General features: G+C 41.4%; 1 protein-coding gene across 2 annotated transcripts; it reads right to left on the reverse strand.

Moving 5' to 3' along the window:
* Positions 1-274: 274 nt before the first annotated feature.
* On the reverse strand, positions 275-17,059 carry wfdc1 (WAP four-disulfide core domain 1). 2 transcript variants are annotated; one of them, XR_002278130.3, is made up of 7 exons: positions 16,550-17,059; positions 4,609-4,804; positions 4,359-4,442; positions 3,171-3,311; positions 2,638-2,697; positions 2,483-2,545; positions 275-2,397 (listed from the first exon to the last, which is right to left on the reverse strand). XR_002278130.3 is itself a non-coding variant. In XM_020639112.3 (7 exons), exons 1-6 carry the CDS (start codon positions 16,643-16,645, stop codon positions 2,484-2,486), a joined length of 630 nt encoding a protein of 209 aa, XP_020494768.1. In that variant the 5' UTR covers positions 16,646-17,059; the 3' UTR covers positions 275-2,397; position 2,483. The 2 variants fall into 2 exon arrangements, 1 of the variants encoding a protein (XP_020494768.1); XM_020639112.3 differs by having other exon boundaries at positions 2,647-2,697.
* Between the last annotated feature and the right edge of the window lie 215 nt (positions 17,060-17,274).

The raw sequence follows: 17,274 nt of genomic DNA on the forward strand, positions 1-17,274 counted from the left end.
GGGGGCTAGAACCGAGCGTTACATGCAGCTAATGCTACAGCTAACAGGAGGACGTAGGAGAAGCCGCGTTTCCGCGGACTTTGAATTTTTGCACATAGATGTGCTTAAACATGCACAGGACACTTGGAAAACACACTAAAGAGCATATAAAACCAGAAAAGGCATAATATGGGACATTTAATAAACTTTTCAGCTGTTTGACATTGTTAAAATATGTCCTAAATCCCGTATATGTTGCAGACAAGAGACAAAAAAAACATCACACTTTGCAGGCTAAGATTTCCAAAATGTGTTTTATTTATAACAAGATTACAGCACCAGTCAGAAGGCAACATTCAGACATCACTTTATATCTGCACACAGAGAATGGTAACAGTTTCTCACCTTCAGCTTATCATGTGACCAGCTTATTGTTCTGAGAGTATCGGCAGCAATGAAACGTAGCACCATTTGAACAGAGACAACTTGAGGAACAGCAGAAGCAAAGTAAGCTGGAGGATAAAAACAGAGTAACTTTGACCAATTTTAAATATCTGCATTTTGCGTATGAGCCTTTTTTTGTTGTTTGATATGAAGTCAAAAAGAAAGTATTCAGTGATAAATAATAAACTGCATGGGTATTTTAGTTGTATTACTTGTTCCATTAAAAATAATTAACTTCTATAAAAAATGAATAACCCAAATCATCAATTTCAGTATCAAACACCTGCACATAGCCTTATGTGTTTAATGGTAGTTTAATGTTTTCTTTATTAAAGGTAAGGTACATATCCTTCAATCTGTCTCAATTAAATTACCTATTTTATCATATTTAAAGCTCCTGTGGGGAGTTTTTAACTGGTTATGAAACAGATTGAAATTGTTAATGACACCTCTTCATAACCTCCAAAAGGAAACAAAACCCTTCAGTCTAAAGATTGACGATTTATAAATTGTAATTTTTCAATGCCTGTAACTATTGCCGGGGAAGAGGAGAAGATTTTCAGCATCCTGAAGAAACGTCCTTTCTTTAACATTTTACACAGCAATTATTCACAATAAGTAATACGTTTGATTGCTAAAGAAAGAAGAATGAGATTTTTGGACTAACTTCCCATTTACAGGACAAGATCAGTGAAGAGAGAAATGCACTGCTTTGTCAACATGGAGCACCAAAATCGTCACAAACTGAAAGTTCCTCACACAAGTTTTGAAGGTCACATATTACAGTCCTTTTCAAAAAGTCTCAAAGGTTCTCAAAACATGTCTCTGATGTTTCATGTTAGAAATCCACTCTGATCCTGTATTTGATCATGCCTATAAACCCCTCTAGTTCAGCCCTGCTCAGAACAGGCTGTTTCTGTGTCTGTACCTTTAAATGCAGGTGAGCCACGCCCCTCTAGAAGGGCTCGATCTTTCATGCACCATGTCCTATTGTTTACGGTGAGAAGGCAGACTCAGAAGGCAGAACAAACACCTAGATGTGGGAGTGTTACCCAACCGGGGGGAGGGGTTACTGCCCTCTGTGATGTCACAAAGGGAAAATCTCCAAACGGCCTGTTTGAGCACACATTTTCTGAAAAGTGGAGCAGGAAAAGATGGAGAGGATGAACTTTTCTCATAATTGGGGGGTTTGTAGACAGACTTAGGACACTAGTGTTAGAGAAACATGTTATGCACAATATTTGACCTTTAAGTAGCACCTATATGATGATCCAAATATTTAAAAACATCAAAACACTAATATGGCAGTTATGTTTAAATCAGGTCTATGAATTGTTATTCTACAGATTATAAAACTACATTTGGATTTGATGAAAGAAGTGGAGAAATTTGGCTGGAATTTGACCTATTTTTCAATGAAACCTTCCAGAGTAAAGATCAGGAAATTCAAACTGTTTCCTTTTGACAATAAGATAGACAGATGAGTGAGAGGCCATATGGTTCTGATTTCCTGTGTTGACTGGCCTTAGAAATACCCAGTGTGTTTGTGTGTGAGAATAAGAATGCAGTGAAGAGCGGGAGATGGCTGCAAAGTGAAAACACGACATGACTTAAAAAGGCTTGAGTTTCCTTTTTCCTTCTGAGACATTTGGAAAATAATCTTTGGTGCAAACTCTGCTCACCTCTCGTCTGCTCTACCATCATCATCCTTTCACAAACACCAGACAGAGAAGGGAAATAAAAGGAGCACTCATTTCTTTGGTTGTTTACTGTACGTTTGATTGTCCTTTGAAGGATTTTGTGATGGCACTGACTGCAAGAGAGGCTTTTACGAAGAGGAGGTAGCCGCTGTAAGAGTTAAAACAAAGGTCAGGTGTGGTCCTGGTTCAGGTGTGATGAGAGCAGATGGATGAGGAGTGTGCTGATGTCTGAGGTTGTGTTACGGTCGTCGATGAAGCTGAGGTCAGGGTGGATCTGAGCGCAAAGAGATGAAATAAAAAACATAAGGCTTGTCCTAAATGGAGGTTTGAATGAAAGTTCAAAGTGGCTTAAAACGTACTTTATCCCTGCAGGTGCTTGTGATGATGTTTTTCATAGCCGACTGCATTGTTAGAACTGGTACCTGTGAGTGGAAAAAAAAACATCTTAATGTCAGGCAGATTGATGCTATTTGTAGGTGAATAATAGTGCAGATTTTCTAGCTGTCCACATTACCTCACTTACCCAAGTAGTCCTTGTAGTCCTTGAAGTATTTGTGCCTCAGACCCCGTCCATCTGAGGACAAAAAGGACAAAATAAATGACATCTGCTCTTTAAATCATGAAAATTGCTCTTTTAACTCTTGCTAACATTACACTGAATAGAAACATAAAATAGAAAACAGTCTCTTCTCTTTAGTTTTTTATATATCTGCCAACAGCTTGAGGCGCACATCATAGATTGAGTTTGTCTTCTGTGCTGCCAGGTCATTCCAATTTGTCTATTATTTATGGGCCTATTAACAGGAGAGACTTGGCATCTAACAGCACGTAATCTGCCAAAAGAGACCCAGCCAGACTGAAGGACAGCTGCTGGCACTGCCTCACATCCCGGCTCCATCCCCTGGTGCTGTTTAAGAGCACACTCTTTTGGGGGGGGGGAGTTCCATTAACAGCAGATGAAACAGGGAGTAAGTTAGGAGAATTACACATCTTTTAAGATCTGGATTCAAAGCCAAATCACAATCAAAAGGCTTTACTCATACATACCAGAGTTGGCACGTTGCTTGATGCACTGTCCTCTGTTAGGGATTCCAGCAGCAGGGTTTCCTTGGTTGATTATGTGGCACTCGTAGCCTGTGGGACAGTGAAGAGGCTCATCTCCATCCTCTGTTGTGCTGCAGGCCTCAGCTAGAAAATAAACACACTGTTCAACACAAAGCATGTGCATGAAGATGGGTTTATGTGAGGTTTATTATTATTCATTCTTTGGTTTTGTCTACATCCCTTTCTTCAACCTCCCATGTCTGTTTCTCACTAGTACTTATTGATTTGATTTTCTTTATTTTCTGATATGAATATCAATACTACAAACCTTGTAAAAATCTGCAGAAACCTTTATTCACGGAAGAATTTTGGCTGTTTTCCAGTCAAGGCAAAGACAAGATGCTCTGCCCTTCAGTACATCTTTGGGATCTGTTTTATGTAAGTCTATACTGAGAAAGTGGCAGGAAAGAAAAATGCTTGGTGATGTGCTAATGATATATTAATGTTGGGTCTTTGTATATACAGACAAAATAACAAATAAAGATTGATTGTTTGGTCGATTGACTGATCATTCTATTTTTCCAGGTTTTTCTCCCTAGGTATGTCTGTTAAATGTAGAAAAAGTGAAAATGTACTGTGTTAATCTTAAAGATGGATGCCTAAATGTGACTTTAAAGGAAGAATGAGTAACTTTTTGATCCAGTAGATGTCGCCCTTCAGCACCAGCATGAAACCAAAACAAACTGCTGTTTGGCACTTCAGCTATACTGAATCCTCCGCTCTCCTCCAGCAACACACCTCCAACCCCTCTCCACTTGCGTTCACACGAAGGAGTTATGAATTACTTAATGCACAAGTGGCGGACAAAATTGTCCTTTGATAGAGCTGCAATTGCCTGTGGCCTTGTATTGTTATGTTAGCAGGCTAATGTTAGCATACTTTGTCGCACATTCTTCCTTTAACTGCTATTGTTTTAAACTTATGAAAGCTTTTCATTGAATTATAAAACATCCATGATTTATCTTCTGCAATACCAAAAATAATGACCAAGATATTCACTAATTCTGCAATAAGCAGTGCACTCAGTTTAATAGAACCTGTACTGTTTTGGTTTACAGACATGCTAGAAATCTGGAGTTTTGAGTGTTTGTTTGGGACTGCAGCGACTGGTTAAGTGTGTTTTAAACTCACCCTGCAGAACCTCCTCGGGACCGTCCAACAGCCAGCCGTTTCCCCCCAACCACCGAGGTTTGGGCTGCACCAGCCAATCCAACACTGTTCACAACACATACACAACGCAATGAAATACCAATAAACAATGTTTAAAAGAGGGGAAGAAACACTTTCACAGAATGAAAAAGCTAGCACTGTTAAGTAAGAGTTAAAAACACAAGGTTTTGTCCAAGGTCTCTGATAAGTAACCAAACCCTCCTGCTCTGACCTGGTGGTGGCTGGACTGACTCCAGGCAAGCGTAGATGCAGCCATTGTAGCAGCAGCGTTTATGGCGCTCACACTCGGAGTCTGAGCGGCAGCCCGGCACCTCGCATGCTCTCTCTGGCAGCATCTGTGGTGGTGGTGGACACCGATCATTCTTCTGGTGCTGTGTGGACTGGGGGTGGTTTTGGTACTCATAGTCCTGAGAGACAGAATTAGAAACAAATGTCAAATACATGAATGGAGGATTGCAGATGTGTTGTGTTTATATCCTCCCTCCTTCTCCTTAAGGATGGTGTCCATGCCCTACCAACTGTGAGCCGAAGCTCTGGGATTATCAAAAGCTGCAAGACAATCCAGCAATCCAGTTGAAGTATAAAGAAGCTGAAAAAGTGAACAGCTGCAGGGATCACTGTAAACTCAATGGGTGATTATACAGAAATGGCAAGAAAAAAGAAAGGTCACATAAGTCAACATGGAGCGACATTAAACAAATTGTAAATGGACTGATGTCAGAGGCTGCTAGGTTAAGTGACCAAGTGATGAATCCCATTCATACACATTCAAACACAGAGAACTTAGCAGCAGGAGCAACTTGGGGTCCAGTGTCTTGCCCAAGGACATGTTGCTGCAAGAGCTGGGGAATCAAACCCTGACCTTCTGGTTGAGAAACAACCGACTCTACCAAATGAGCCACAGCAGCCAAGATACAACCACATGTTAAATTTGGCTGGTGATGGGCTATTTGGACTATTGAAGAGAGTTTTCAGTTTTGCTATTAGATGCAATAATAAGTGTTGTATTGACATTGCTGTGACCTTATAACAAAAAATGATGTATCATATAGCCTAAAATGCACATGGCTTACCCCAAGGTAACTGAATGCTGTTCTTGGTTTTCTTCCAAAAAACATTAAAACATGCGTTCTACTGTTCTACACGCTGTAGAACATGATCGACTGATCCATTGTAGATCGTAGTCTGTTTGGTGTTAAAGGCTTTCAGGATGAAGGTTTTTGATTGAAGCAGCATATCATGTTAAGAATTTGATTGGCTACAAAAATGTGAGTCATGGGCACAGTCATGTGCAATTGGCCAGAAATACAAAGATTACAAAAAGACAGGTGCCTCCTTTCAACTCAGGCTCTCATTGGCTATCATAATCTGGGAACAGTGAAGAGAAGGCCTTAATAAGCCAAATGAGGGGTCCATCACAAGGTCAGAGTGCAGCCGCCATTTTGATGTATCGCAATCAAAAAAAATCATTCATAAATATCGATTGTGAAAGAAAATACAGTGGGATATCAGGCAAAGCCTTGGCAAATTGGAAGCAACTTGTGGATCTTTATGGATGTAATGTGTGTGGATTAAATCTTTCAAGGAAGTTGGATCATGGGGACCCTTGCGGATGAAGCAGGGAATACTGTGATTGGGAGAGTACAGTAAATCTTCAAATGGTAAGTCAAAAGACAGTAACAATCACTGTTTTCAAGTTGAGCAAGAATTTTTTATGCAGTTTGTGTTGCTAAAAGGCACACTTAAGATTCTGATCCGGATGTCCTTGCACAAACAAGTCAATCACAACTAAATGCAAATATAGCATTATGTTAAACTCCATTAACACTTTTTATAAATCTTTTGCGATCCAAACTGAAAAAAACAAACCCTTAGTGAAATAATGTACTTAAAAAGCAGCAAACAGATTGCGTTTGTCAAACACTAGAGGGCAGCAAAGGATAGACATGATCTCTGTCCTGCACAGCAGAGCCACAGCAAAGACATGAAGGCTTGAGTATGCATGCCTGCCTGCTAACGTCTTGATCTGGATTGAGAAGCTGGTTCTCAGTGGGAACAAACACTTCCCACTGAGATGTAGAAGAGGGGAAGAAAGTAGGCCACAGGACACACTTCACACACTTTGGCAGCTTTGGCAACTTTAAGTGTGGACCTGCATGCACATTTGCACAGCACAGCACATGTTTTACAGTGTTGCTGAGAGGATGTCTTTTTGCTTTCAAAGTATAACGTAACAGGATCTGTATGACAGCCATGGTCCCTGTGGTTTAATAGCTTTTACCAAGCTGAAAGTCTTCTCTGACTCTTGCTGATTGCTTTGGACATGTGCGAGTTTATACTCTTTCACAATGTTAGTATCAAGTTGCACAAGGTTTGTGGCGCAGAATAAGCAGTCGTTCATTGTTCTGGGTTATTTACACATGGGAAATATTACCAACCAAATCCCAAGAAGTATATCATCAGCCTTTGACTAAACAATCCCTCGTATTTTCTCATGCTCTCTGGATTTTCTTTTGTTTAACAAGCTGATGTGTGATCAAGTTTCATGATAATTTCACTGCTTACTTCTTACTGCTATAAACACTAATTAACAAAACCGACACACTGGTCTCCCATCACTTACAGAAACCCAGAAAGAATATAGCAAAGACCTCTAAAGGATGTTTTGTCATGCAGGGTCGATCCTCTTGAGCCTCCTGCACAGAAGGTTATATGTAGCTGTTTGACTATTCCCACAATTATTTCCCTTCCCAGTGAAGGACAAATGTGTCTTTTAATTTTTTTGACTTAACTTAAAGATCATAAGTCCTCTGTTGAGAAGTTGCATTTATGGTATTTTGTCATACTGTATGAAGTAAGTTACACAAGCTGCATCACTGAAGAGCAAGCACAAGCACATATTCTTTGTTTCTGAATGTTTACGTTTTAAGTCGTGTGTGGGTGACTTTCTCTGACCTTCCAGTCCCAGCCATTCATTTTGAGGGGGGGTGCATACACAAACACACACACACACACACACACACACACACAGAGGCACTGGTGTTACTTGTAGGTGACTAATTAGAGCCTGTGGGTTGCACAGGGTCATTAAAGCTGTGCTGTTTGTTTGGCAGGCTCGCTGAGAGCTCTTACAAACCAACCAGAAAAATGAAAGCAAATGTTTGGCACTGTGTTGGTATCGCTAACTCTACGTGGGTTCACTTTAAATACCCAATAACTTCTTCTGGCAGCTGATATCTTGGAGACTCCTTTAGGGTATCGTCGAACATAGATCCAAGCTAAGAAATATAGATCGCTACTACAAGGGCATGTGTGTAAGCTCGCTGTCTGGCTGAATCTTATAGTGTGGGTTTTCGGAGGATCGGTTGAAAGTGTCCTTATGTCTGTGGTTTCCCACTTTTTAAAAATCGGTTAAGATTTAAAATCGTCTACTGTATAGCCAGCCTAAGTCACATTTTAGCTTCCTCAGCTGGTTGTGTTGGTCGCATTAGAAGATCCACAGCCGGCGATAGTTTTTTGGTGCAACGGTCAGGAAAAACTATAACGACAGATAATAGTTACTTTTGCATACATGCCTCTATACACATCGACTGCAGACCTTTACTCTTCAGTCAGGTCTCTCACAGAGGAAATATTGGTCCACCAGATACAGTTACATCTGTGAATGAGGCCTACAAAGCCTGCTGTGATTGGATTATGACATAATGACTACAACCGTCTCCTCTTATCTCACATCCGCTCCTCAAGCCTCCTGCAAACGTCTGAAGGTCAAGTGTGCCCTTCCTGTTTACAACTGTGTCTTCATTGTGAGTTTTTTTATCCACCTGAATGTATAGTAATAGCTTATATGTGTTTACATTGGATCAGAGTGATCGCTACTACTATCATTTAGCTCGTACTGTAACAGCATCATTCTCAACGCTCCTCTTGTTCCTTCTTCCTGTGCCTTCATGTCTTTGTACGCCAGCAGCACCACCATGCCTCACATCCTGAGCTTTATCACACTATCCTGCTCACATCTCTCTGATGTCCCTCATTGTTTATTTACGCTCCTCTCTGCTGTGCCACTCTCCTGTAGAGACACTGCCAGCGGGCCTGTGTGTGATGTTCCTGTCTATCTGTGGGCATGTTTTTAACCCTAACCCTCTCTCTGTCTGACACACACTCTTACTGTCTCTCTTCCTCCTGCTGCTCCCCTTTCTGCCCCTCTCTTTAGTGTTGAAAGAAGTGGCACGAGGGTGGCTTTAACTAATGACCCTCAACTGCTATTTTATTCCTTCAATTTGTTTTCCTTGTCGCTCCTTTTAGTGCCTTTTGCTCTCTATTTTTATGGGTTTTTTAACTGCACTGAGACCGGGCTGTTTATGGTTCAACGCAGAGATCTCAGCCAGATACTGAGGTATTTTGCAGCCTTTGTACATGCGCACAGACAAAGGCAAAAAAAAATCCATGAAACACACTCAGTAGCTGTTTTCACATACACACTCCGGATAATGTCTAGATAATTATGGGAGTCCTCCAGATATTCTCCTGACCTGGCTGTTCACATATGCTCCTCACATCTGGAGACTATCCCTGTCAGACAGGAGGGGGGGCGCGGGGGTCTCCTGAGGTAAGACGTGTATAAAAACAACGCAGAAGTAGCGGATGAAGTAACAGAGTCCGCTACATGAAGCTACAGTATGATGAGAAAATCTGATTTTGTGTAGTCCAACCGTATGACAACATCGACAAAAGAGTGGAGAACGTCATACTGGAGAAAAGAAAACATAATGCAGTCGTTTAATTACGGGCATGGAGATCGTAGTGGTCGCGTGCACACTCTATGCACCGTGCATCAGTAACAGTATATAAACGTCACTCCCCCTCCTATTGGTTCAAGCTGAATTCTCCTGAGAATATCCTGCTGCGTTCTCACATCAGCCAACTGGGACTTTCTGCGGAAAAAAATACTAGGGGTCTGGCAGGAGAAACTCCTGGTGATGTCCCAGTGAACAATTTGTCTGTTTGCGTTCACACATACAGCCCCCTCCAGGAAATATCCTCAGGAGATTTCTGCAAGTGTGAAAATGTTGGATCTCAGATAGAGGCACACACTGCGGGGTCAAGGTTGTGCACGGGTTTACATAAACAAGGAAAAAATGTATACTTTAAGTGTCATCTCAAATGCATCATCTCTTCCATGACTACAGAATGAGGTAGCACACAGCTCACATCTGATTAGCTTTGGAGTTGTCAGGACTCATTTCCTGTCTCAGAAGCAGCATTCAGTTTGACAGCAAGACAGACAGACGTGCAGGGAGATGGAAACTCAGCGGGCTAACTGTGAGACAAACCCACAGCCTGTAAATCAGTCTGAGAGGAGAGTTTCAGTGAGTGATGAGAGGACATGCTGACAGACAAACAGGTAGATGCACAGCTGGGAGAGAGGAAAGAGTTCTTGTACACCGGGCAACAGAGTAGCGTCTGACCTTGAAAAGGAAACGAACAGACTGTACATATGCGAAATGTGGTTTGTGACACAACAGGACAGATGTAAACTGATGTGAAAGCAGCTAATAAGTATGAGGACACAGTCAGAAAGCTGACTGCTGCCTGTCAGTCATAATCTGAGGAAGCAGGGAAGTCCATGATAAAGGTCCCTGGCTTGCACTCAGCTTGAACTGCATCTCTGAATTGATCGATTATAGATTGAAAAATGCCTGCGTTCTTGCACGCATTATTCCTCCTGATGCAACTCCAAAAACATCTCTGCTGCAAAATCCAATGTCTTAAACCACAGAGAACCCAGAAAGGCAACAGAAAGGCAGAATTGAATGTGGAAACAAATTTATCTCTCTTGATAGTGTGCATGTTTTTGTTTTGTTCAGAACAGCCATCTCCTGCCATGTAAGTCCAGTACTCAACCTTTTATTTTTTGGTTCGTTCAGTATTGTGCTTCAGACCAGCAAGCTCACATCATCTGACTGGGATTAGCCCTGCTTAGAGCTGCACACAGTTCACAGGACTACTGGTAAACTGGATGACTGACTGACTACAATTACATGTGTGAAAAAATATAGTTAAAGTTCATACTAAAAGTATGGACACCCTAAACAATCATGCATCCATATGTTTTATAGGCTACTATACTGTTGGATGCATTCTGTTTATTCATTATGTGATAATGAAACATTTCTATTTGTTAAATCTTGAAATCTTGAAAATGTACTTTTCTCAGTATCTCAGGGTACCAAAATCAGCTTTTTTTAAATATCATTAAAAACACCATATGTAAATTATGCTGCCATGGGGCTCCCAATCAAAACAATAACAAAAGATGACGTGACGTGGGAGCTGACGGGGAATCATGGGAGTTCTCTCTGCCCCTCCCGATGAAAACGAACTCCGACAAGACCGTAGTCAAGACGAAGAGGTGAAACAGGCCCGAGGAACAGTTTACCGGCGACAAGCTGATGTATCTAAGTATAATTTACATGATGTTTTTATCACAGCAGCACATACAGCAATAGTACAGCAGCTTTCAGTATCCCACAAATTCTCACAAATTAAATTAATTTAGATATTTTTATGTAAACATTCTAATAAAATTCTACATATTATACCTTTAATTTATCATTTTAACTTTTATTTTAGCTTTCTAAAAGTAGTGTTTACAGCAGTTGTGGCAGGTGCATTGTTTTACAGAGTGGGTACTATTTCTTAATGGACCAGGATGTATTATCTTAGTTTGTTAGCTTGATACTATCTCATGCTGTAAAGTACCTTAAACTAGCTTACAGAATTAGCATCCCGATTACTTTAACTTAGGAAACACCATGAACTTGTTCTTACAGGCATATGTTTCTTAAACTCTGTGGAGGCAAACTTAATAAACTGCTGACGCATCCCTCTGCTGCCTACTCTTGGGTGGTAGAGTGTGATGCGTTCAGGGACACGGAGCTCCTATCTCTTGTTTTGAGGAGCAAATTTGCATGTTTACATTATAATGCAAGTTGATAGAGGCCCAGAGCGCTGGAGTAGACGACTTAAAAAAACAAAACTGTTGTTGTCAGAGCTCGACAAACTTTTCGTCTCTTTCATAGATCCATATGCCATTTTGTTTGCTTACGCTTGTGACTTTTGTGCGAACAGGCCGCTCTGTTCTCTCATTGGTAAATGTTGCTGATGTGACAGAACACATTGTAGAAGGCAGAAAAAAAACATGCTAGACCTTCATCAGGAGGTTGTGAGGAGTACCAGATGTCGCCTTGAGTTTCATTCAATCTGGCACACAACACAGGCTAAAACAACCTGGTCCCAAACTCTACGTCTGACTGATTGTGTTATAATCATGCTTATAACGTGTAGTCTGACCTCGCATTGGGTGTCACCTAACCAAAACTAAGCTCATCTGCTGCATGGCTTCAAAATAACACATTTCCCTCACTGAACAGGCAGTAAATACAGCTCTGTTGTGTCTTCAGTAGTAACCACAGGAAGTCAAACACTAGGCCAGCCTTTGAGCAGGAAGTAAATCTGTTTGTGATCATCTGCAAGGTCCAAGTCTTAACACCACCTGCAGTTCAAACAAACAGCCCCCATCACATCAAATCAATGAAACTGTAAAGATTTCTGCTGGCAGCCTCAGACACTGTTCAAGCTCACTGACAAGCCCAGGCAGGTGTGTGACCCAGACTGTGTTATGACTGTGAGAGTCAAAATAATCAGTTCTCTGTGTGTGTGTGTGTGTGTGTGTGTGTGTGTGTGTGTGTGTGTGTGTGTGTGTGTGTGTGTGTGTTTGTGTGTGTGTGTGTGTGTGTGTGTGTGTGTGTGTGTGATCTGTGCATCTGGAGCAGTGATTTCTTGTAGGACAGATGTGCTTGAGGCCTTCAGTCTAGAAATATGTTTTGCAGCTGTTGGGTGAAATATTGGACTCTAAATTTGTCAGTTTCACTTCCGCTCACAGATCTTTGGATCTTATCACCCAAACTTCAATCAAAACTTTATGATCATCAGTTGTGCCTGTAAAATGTTATTATATTTTTTCCCAGGCACACCTTTTTAATTGCTTTGCTGTTCCTCGATATTCTTGAATGAAATGATTGCCATTTTGGCCAAATCAATATCTGCCAGAAAACAACGACATAAAGCCCCTGTTGTTATCATTACTGTCACACCCCTCCTCTATTTTTTCTTCTACCTCCGACAAACACATTTTCTCATTGATCCATGAAACATATTTGTCTTAAAGGCTGTAAACGCAAAATCTGAAATTGTTCTTGAAACACACTATGTTGTAAAAGGGTTTCTGTAAACAAGTGGAAAGACAGAGAACTTTTTTTAGACTGAATAATGATTTAGGCTTTGGATTTAAGTTTTTCATAATTTTAAGGCTCAGGTTTTTGTTGGGGGGGGGGGGGGGGCAAACCCCTATAGCAATAGAAGTATATAAAAGCAATAGGCTGCTATTACACATTGTTAAGTTATTTTGCATGAATAAAGAATAAGCATTATGTGGCAGACTGAGAGGAACTTGGTAGACTCTTTGAGGTTAGTGTCCTCAGGTTCAGAATCTGATCCTGACTCTGGAGGTTCAGACATGAAGGCCCGGACAGATCTGATAGAGCAGCCAGAGTAACCCTCCAGGTCAGAGTCAGGTCATAGCTGATTTTGACAGACCGGGTGGGCGTGGTGTCGTCACAGCATCCCAGAGTAGAGATTACTGCAGAATTTTTCATGATTTTTAATTTTATATACAGAGTACGAGTTAATTCCCCCTGGTGTGTATCCCTGTGTCTATGAGGCTTCTTCATAGTGGCAAATAAGATTGGATACATACTGGACTATAATTTATTTTTGTGTTTTTGCACTGGTATGTTAAGAACTTGATGTTATTTATATTCTTCATTTCTTTTCTGGACATCATTTATTGTGATTGTTGTATTTTTATGACTGCAGCGTGGGTGAAGACAACTGTGTCACTTTGTGAGACAATAAATTAATCCTGAATCTTGGACTTTACACTTTGTGATTTATTTTCATCACTGCAAGTTTTCCTCTCATGCACATTTTCTACCTCTATACAAGCCTCTCCCACAGCATGACATGTACTATTCAGTGGGCAGTTTGGCTGTCAAAGCCCAGGAGGAAATAAGTAGAGTGCTACTGCTGATCCCATAACCCGTCTGACCCAGAGGTCAAACTGAAACCTTCATGAGAGATTCAGAAAAAGGACGTTTAGGGGAAGCCTGCAAAGACTGCATGTCTACAGTGAGGAATGTGATTACATCTCACTTAAAAAGTAATACTCTAATCGACAAAGCTTGATTCAAAGATAGAAGGAAAACAGACTCGTCAATTTACACTTTTTTTCCATAGCTTTCACCTGTTCAACAGTTTGTTCAGCAACAAAACAAAAAATCAAGTACAGGAAAATGCTACCTGTCATTCACTTGTCCATGTATTTATTTAGGCGATTAGTTATCATCCGATGATTCTCTAAGATTCAACAGATTACATTTCTATTCAAGCATTGTTTTTATCTTATTGAAAGTATTACCGGATAGCAGGCTCATCTTAATTTGGAATTTCCAAATTCAAGGTTTATTTTGATATATTTGTCGTTTATTTTCCTAATTTATTAATCCCTGAGGGTGCCTTTTCTTTTCTGTTTTTGTCATTCTTATAGGCCCAGATTACACATCTGCAAGGACAGGACCTGTGCTATAATGTAGACATGTGGGGCTGCTACACAGGGAGCGCACCAGAGCTGTTGGGCGTTCGGTGCCTTGCTCGAGGGCATGCTCTGCAGTACTTGGGAAGTGACCTGGCACCTCTCCAGCAACCAGACCAACTTCCTCTTTTGGTCCCCACAGGGACTTGAACTTGCGACCCTCCGGTTCCCAACCCAAGTCCCTAGAGACTGAACTACCTATTTCTGAATATGAAGAGAAAAAGGAAAAAAAGACAGAGAGAGCATAAATTTGAGACAGGCACTGAGCCCGCTGGTTCCCCTGAGTTTGTTTTCACACACACTATTCCAGTGCCAATAGTCAGTCAGACTATAATTTGTCTCTCTGCACAACCCTAGTGTTATGGATAAAGTTGAGGGTGTGTGTATTTATGTGTTTGTGGAGGAGGTGGTTAAAAAAATTAACGATTGAAAGATGCAGAGATGAAAAGGTTCAGAGGGAAAGACACAAACTCCATCTGCACAGCAGTCTCAGCATGTTCCAATTACAGCAGCTTTGAAGCCCAGTCCAGCAGGACGTTTCTGTTGGAGAGCAGAGAAGAGATTTGAAGGAGGAGAAATCTGGGGCGCCGTGATGGGCTAGTGGATATAAAAAGCAGGCCAGGGAGAAGGTGAAAGGGTTGCTGTTTTCTATGAGAGAGGGGAAGAGAGTTGAAGGCTGCAAACAGACGAGGGAGAAGGGCCAACGAGGGCATTAACAGGTCGGAAAGTGAGAACATTGGAGCACGAGAGGTCGCAGGGTGATAAAGAAAGAGACGGCAGCACGCTACAGTGAACCCTTGTTAGAGATGATCAATCAGCCAAACTGAGCGGAGTTAACAAGCAGGGGCCCAGTCTGCAAGTTCAGTTCCTGCCCTAATAATCCTCAGTAAACACACACACATTCACAACACACACACACACACACACACACACACACACACACACACCCACACACACACACACACACACACACACACACACACACACCCACACACACTCCCAAGTGAAAAATCCAGTGTGCTTTTAATTTACTCATACGGAAACTTGAAAATCAGCAACTCATTCCAACTTGTTGCACTCAAGTTTCTGCTGCTCATCAAAACTGAAAAACTCTCATGATGACTGTGTACATTTAAAAAAAAAAAAAAATCAAAGATCACCTAAACGGTTTTTTTCTTACTGGTGACAAAGTCTCCAGATCCACTTTGAGGCCAAAGGCTTAATCATGACCAAACATATGATAAACATAAAATTATAGTCATTATAAAAGACACAGACACCTCCTGTCATTATAGTGAAATAATTAATCAGTCTTAAAAAGTAGAAACAGAAAAAACAGTACAACATATTCTTAAAGCTCCTGCGAGGAACTTTCTGTTTGTGTTGATTTTGGCGCCTCCTGTGGACAAAGTCATATCAAATCTCTTTACAGATATTATGCATAGATATAGTGTACCTTTTGTAAGAATGCAATATTTTGTTTCATTCAAACAAATGACATAAAAGCTGTTTTTACACATACACAAAACTTCTGAAAATGTCCTGAAATGTTTGGATTGATTCTGAAAATGTTTGCCCTGAATTTTTCCTGAACTTTTCTCTGCCAGCACCAAAAGTAAAATATCCACTTGTATGAATGCAGCAGGTTATGCTCTGGAGGGATCGAGCGTGAGGGAGTGATGACATACTGTGTCATGAAGTGAACAACAGGTGCAATTGTCATGTGGGTAGGAAAGCTGCTTTATGCTCTTTTCTGCTTGCCGGTACGTTCTTTGCTCCGCACTCCTACCATGGTTGTGTCTGGTAACACATGGCATTAATTTAAAGGCACTACTGTCATCATAGTGTTGGACTTTGCTTTTACCTGCCATCTTGGATATCTTGTAGACATTATGACTGAGACATATTTTTAACGTCATGTCCAGCCTCCTGAGAACATTCTACACTCTGAAGGACAGCTGTGAATAAAAACTTTACACAGTTTCTGTCCTGGTGTTTGTGTGAAAACAACTCATGAGTGTGCTTTCGAAGCTAGCCCATTGCAAGAAGTTTTGCAGCCAGCATTTATGCCAATCTTAGCTACTCATCTTTTGTCTGCATTATATTTAAAAGGAGGAGGCTGATCCAGAAACCCAGCAAGACATAGGCTACTTTCAAAAATATTGCACTGATTTTGGAAGCACAATACTCTGATAATTTGACTGGTCTTTCATATCTGGACCAAAGTGCTCACACCAGGTCACCCACCTCTCACCACAGCCACAAAACTGCTCTCCCTGTGTGAAACCAGCTCTCTGAAACAGAGCCGGTATTGTACTGTTAAGCTGTGAGCTTTCACCTACTTCCACTTTTGCAGGATACATCCAAAACTGCCATGAAACAGAGACAGGACCAGAATTTACACATAAAAGTCAAAGAGGGAGCTTTGCAGTCTCACCTTGTGGTTGAGTCCTCTTTTCCTTATTCTTCTGGCATCACTTCCTGTGGACAGGACCAACAGGGACAGAAGCAGCAGCAGCACAGAGCCCGGCATGGTCTCTGTCCTGCACCCAAAACTCCAAACTGTTCCTCTCGTCTCTTCCTGTCACAACAAGTGTTCCTTACTCCTCTCCTTATTCCAAAGTTTGTCCTTTAAGTGTTAGCGGGTCCTCTGCTGTGTTGCTTTTCCAGCTGAAGCAATAACTCTCCGGTGCTCATGTGCAGCCAGAGATTACACAAGCCCTCTCCCTGCACCAGGACCTGCCTTTTTTATCCGCCTGAGGAAAAGTACAGATCAAAATGACAAAGTAGAGGGAAGGAAGGGGAAAGTACAGAGGGGATGAATGGAGGCAGTGTAGGTAAGAAATTGAAAGAAAAAGGAGAATGGTTAGGGGAGCAGGAGGTGGGGAAGGGAGAAAACAGCAGCTGTCTGTGCATCAGTTGCTGAGAGCTGAACTGTGTGCTGGCAGTGAACGCACATGTCTCTGGGATGGGGGGGGGGGGGGGGTGAAAGGAGGGAGGGGAGAGTGTTAGAGAGGGCAGTGTGTGATACCTCCCCTTTGCCCTCTCCTTGCATCTACCAGCACATCTGGTGATCCTTATGTGAATTTGACAGAGCTCTGTCAGTGTGCAGCGGGGACATATTTTATTTTCTGGGGTTTTTACTTTGCATGTTTTCATTGC

Source organism: Labrus bergylta, chromosome 7 (assembly GCF_963930695.1).
Source record: "Labrus bergylta chromosome 7, fLabBer1.1, whole genome shotgun sequence".
NCBI classification, from domain to species: Eukaryota; Metazoa; Chordata; class Actinopteri; order Labriformes; family Labridae; genus Labrus; species Labrus bergylta.

Bases quoted from the DNA above. Each gene is read 5' to 3' on its own strand.
- wfdc1 (XM_020639112.3), bottom strand. From the start codon at position 16,645: ATGCCGGGCTCTGTGCTGCTGCTGCTTCTGTCCCTGTTGGTCCTGTCC. The intron at 4,443-4,608 runs GTCAGAGCAGGA...TGTTGTGAACAG, and splicing joins GTCAGTCCAGCCACCACCAG to TGTTGGATTGGCTGGTGCAG. The intron at 2,546-2,646 runs GTAAGTGAGGTA...TTCCACTCACAG, and splicing joins GGACTACAAGGACTACTTGG to GTACCAGTTCTAACAATGCA.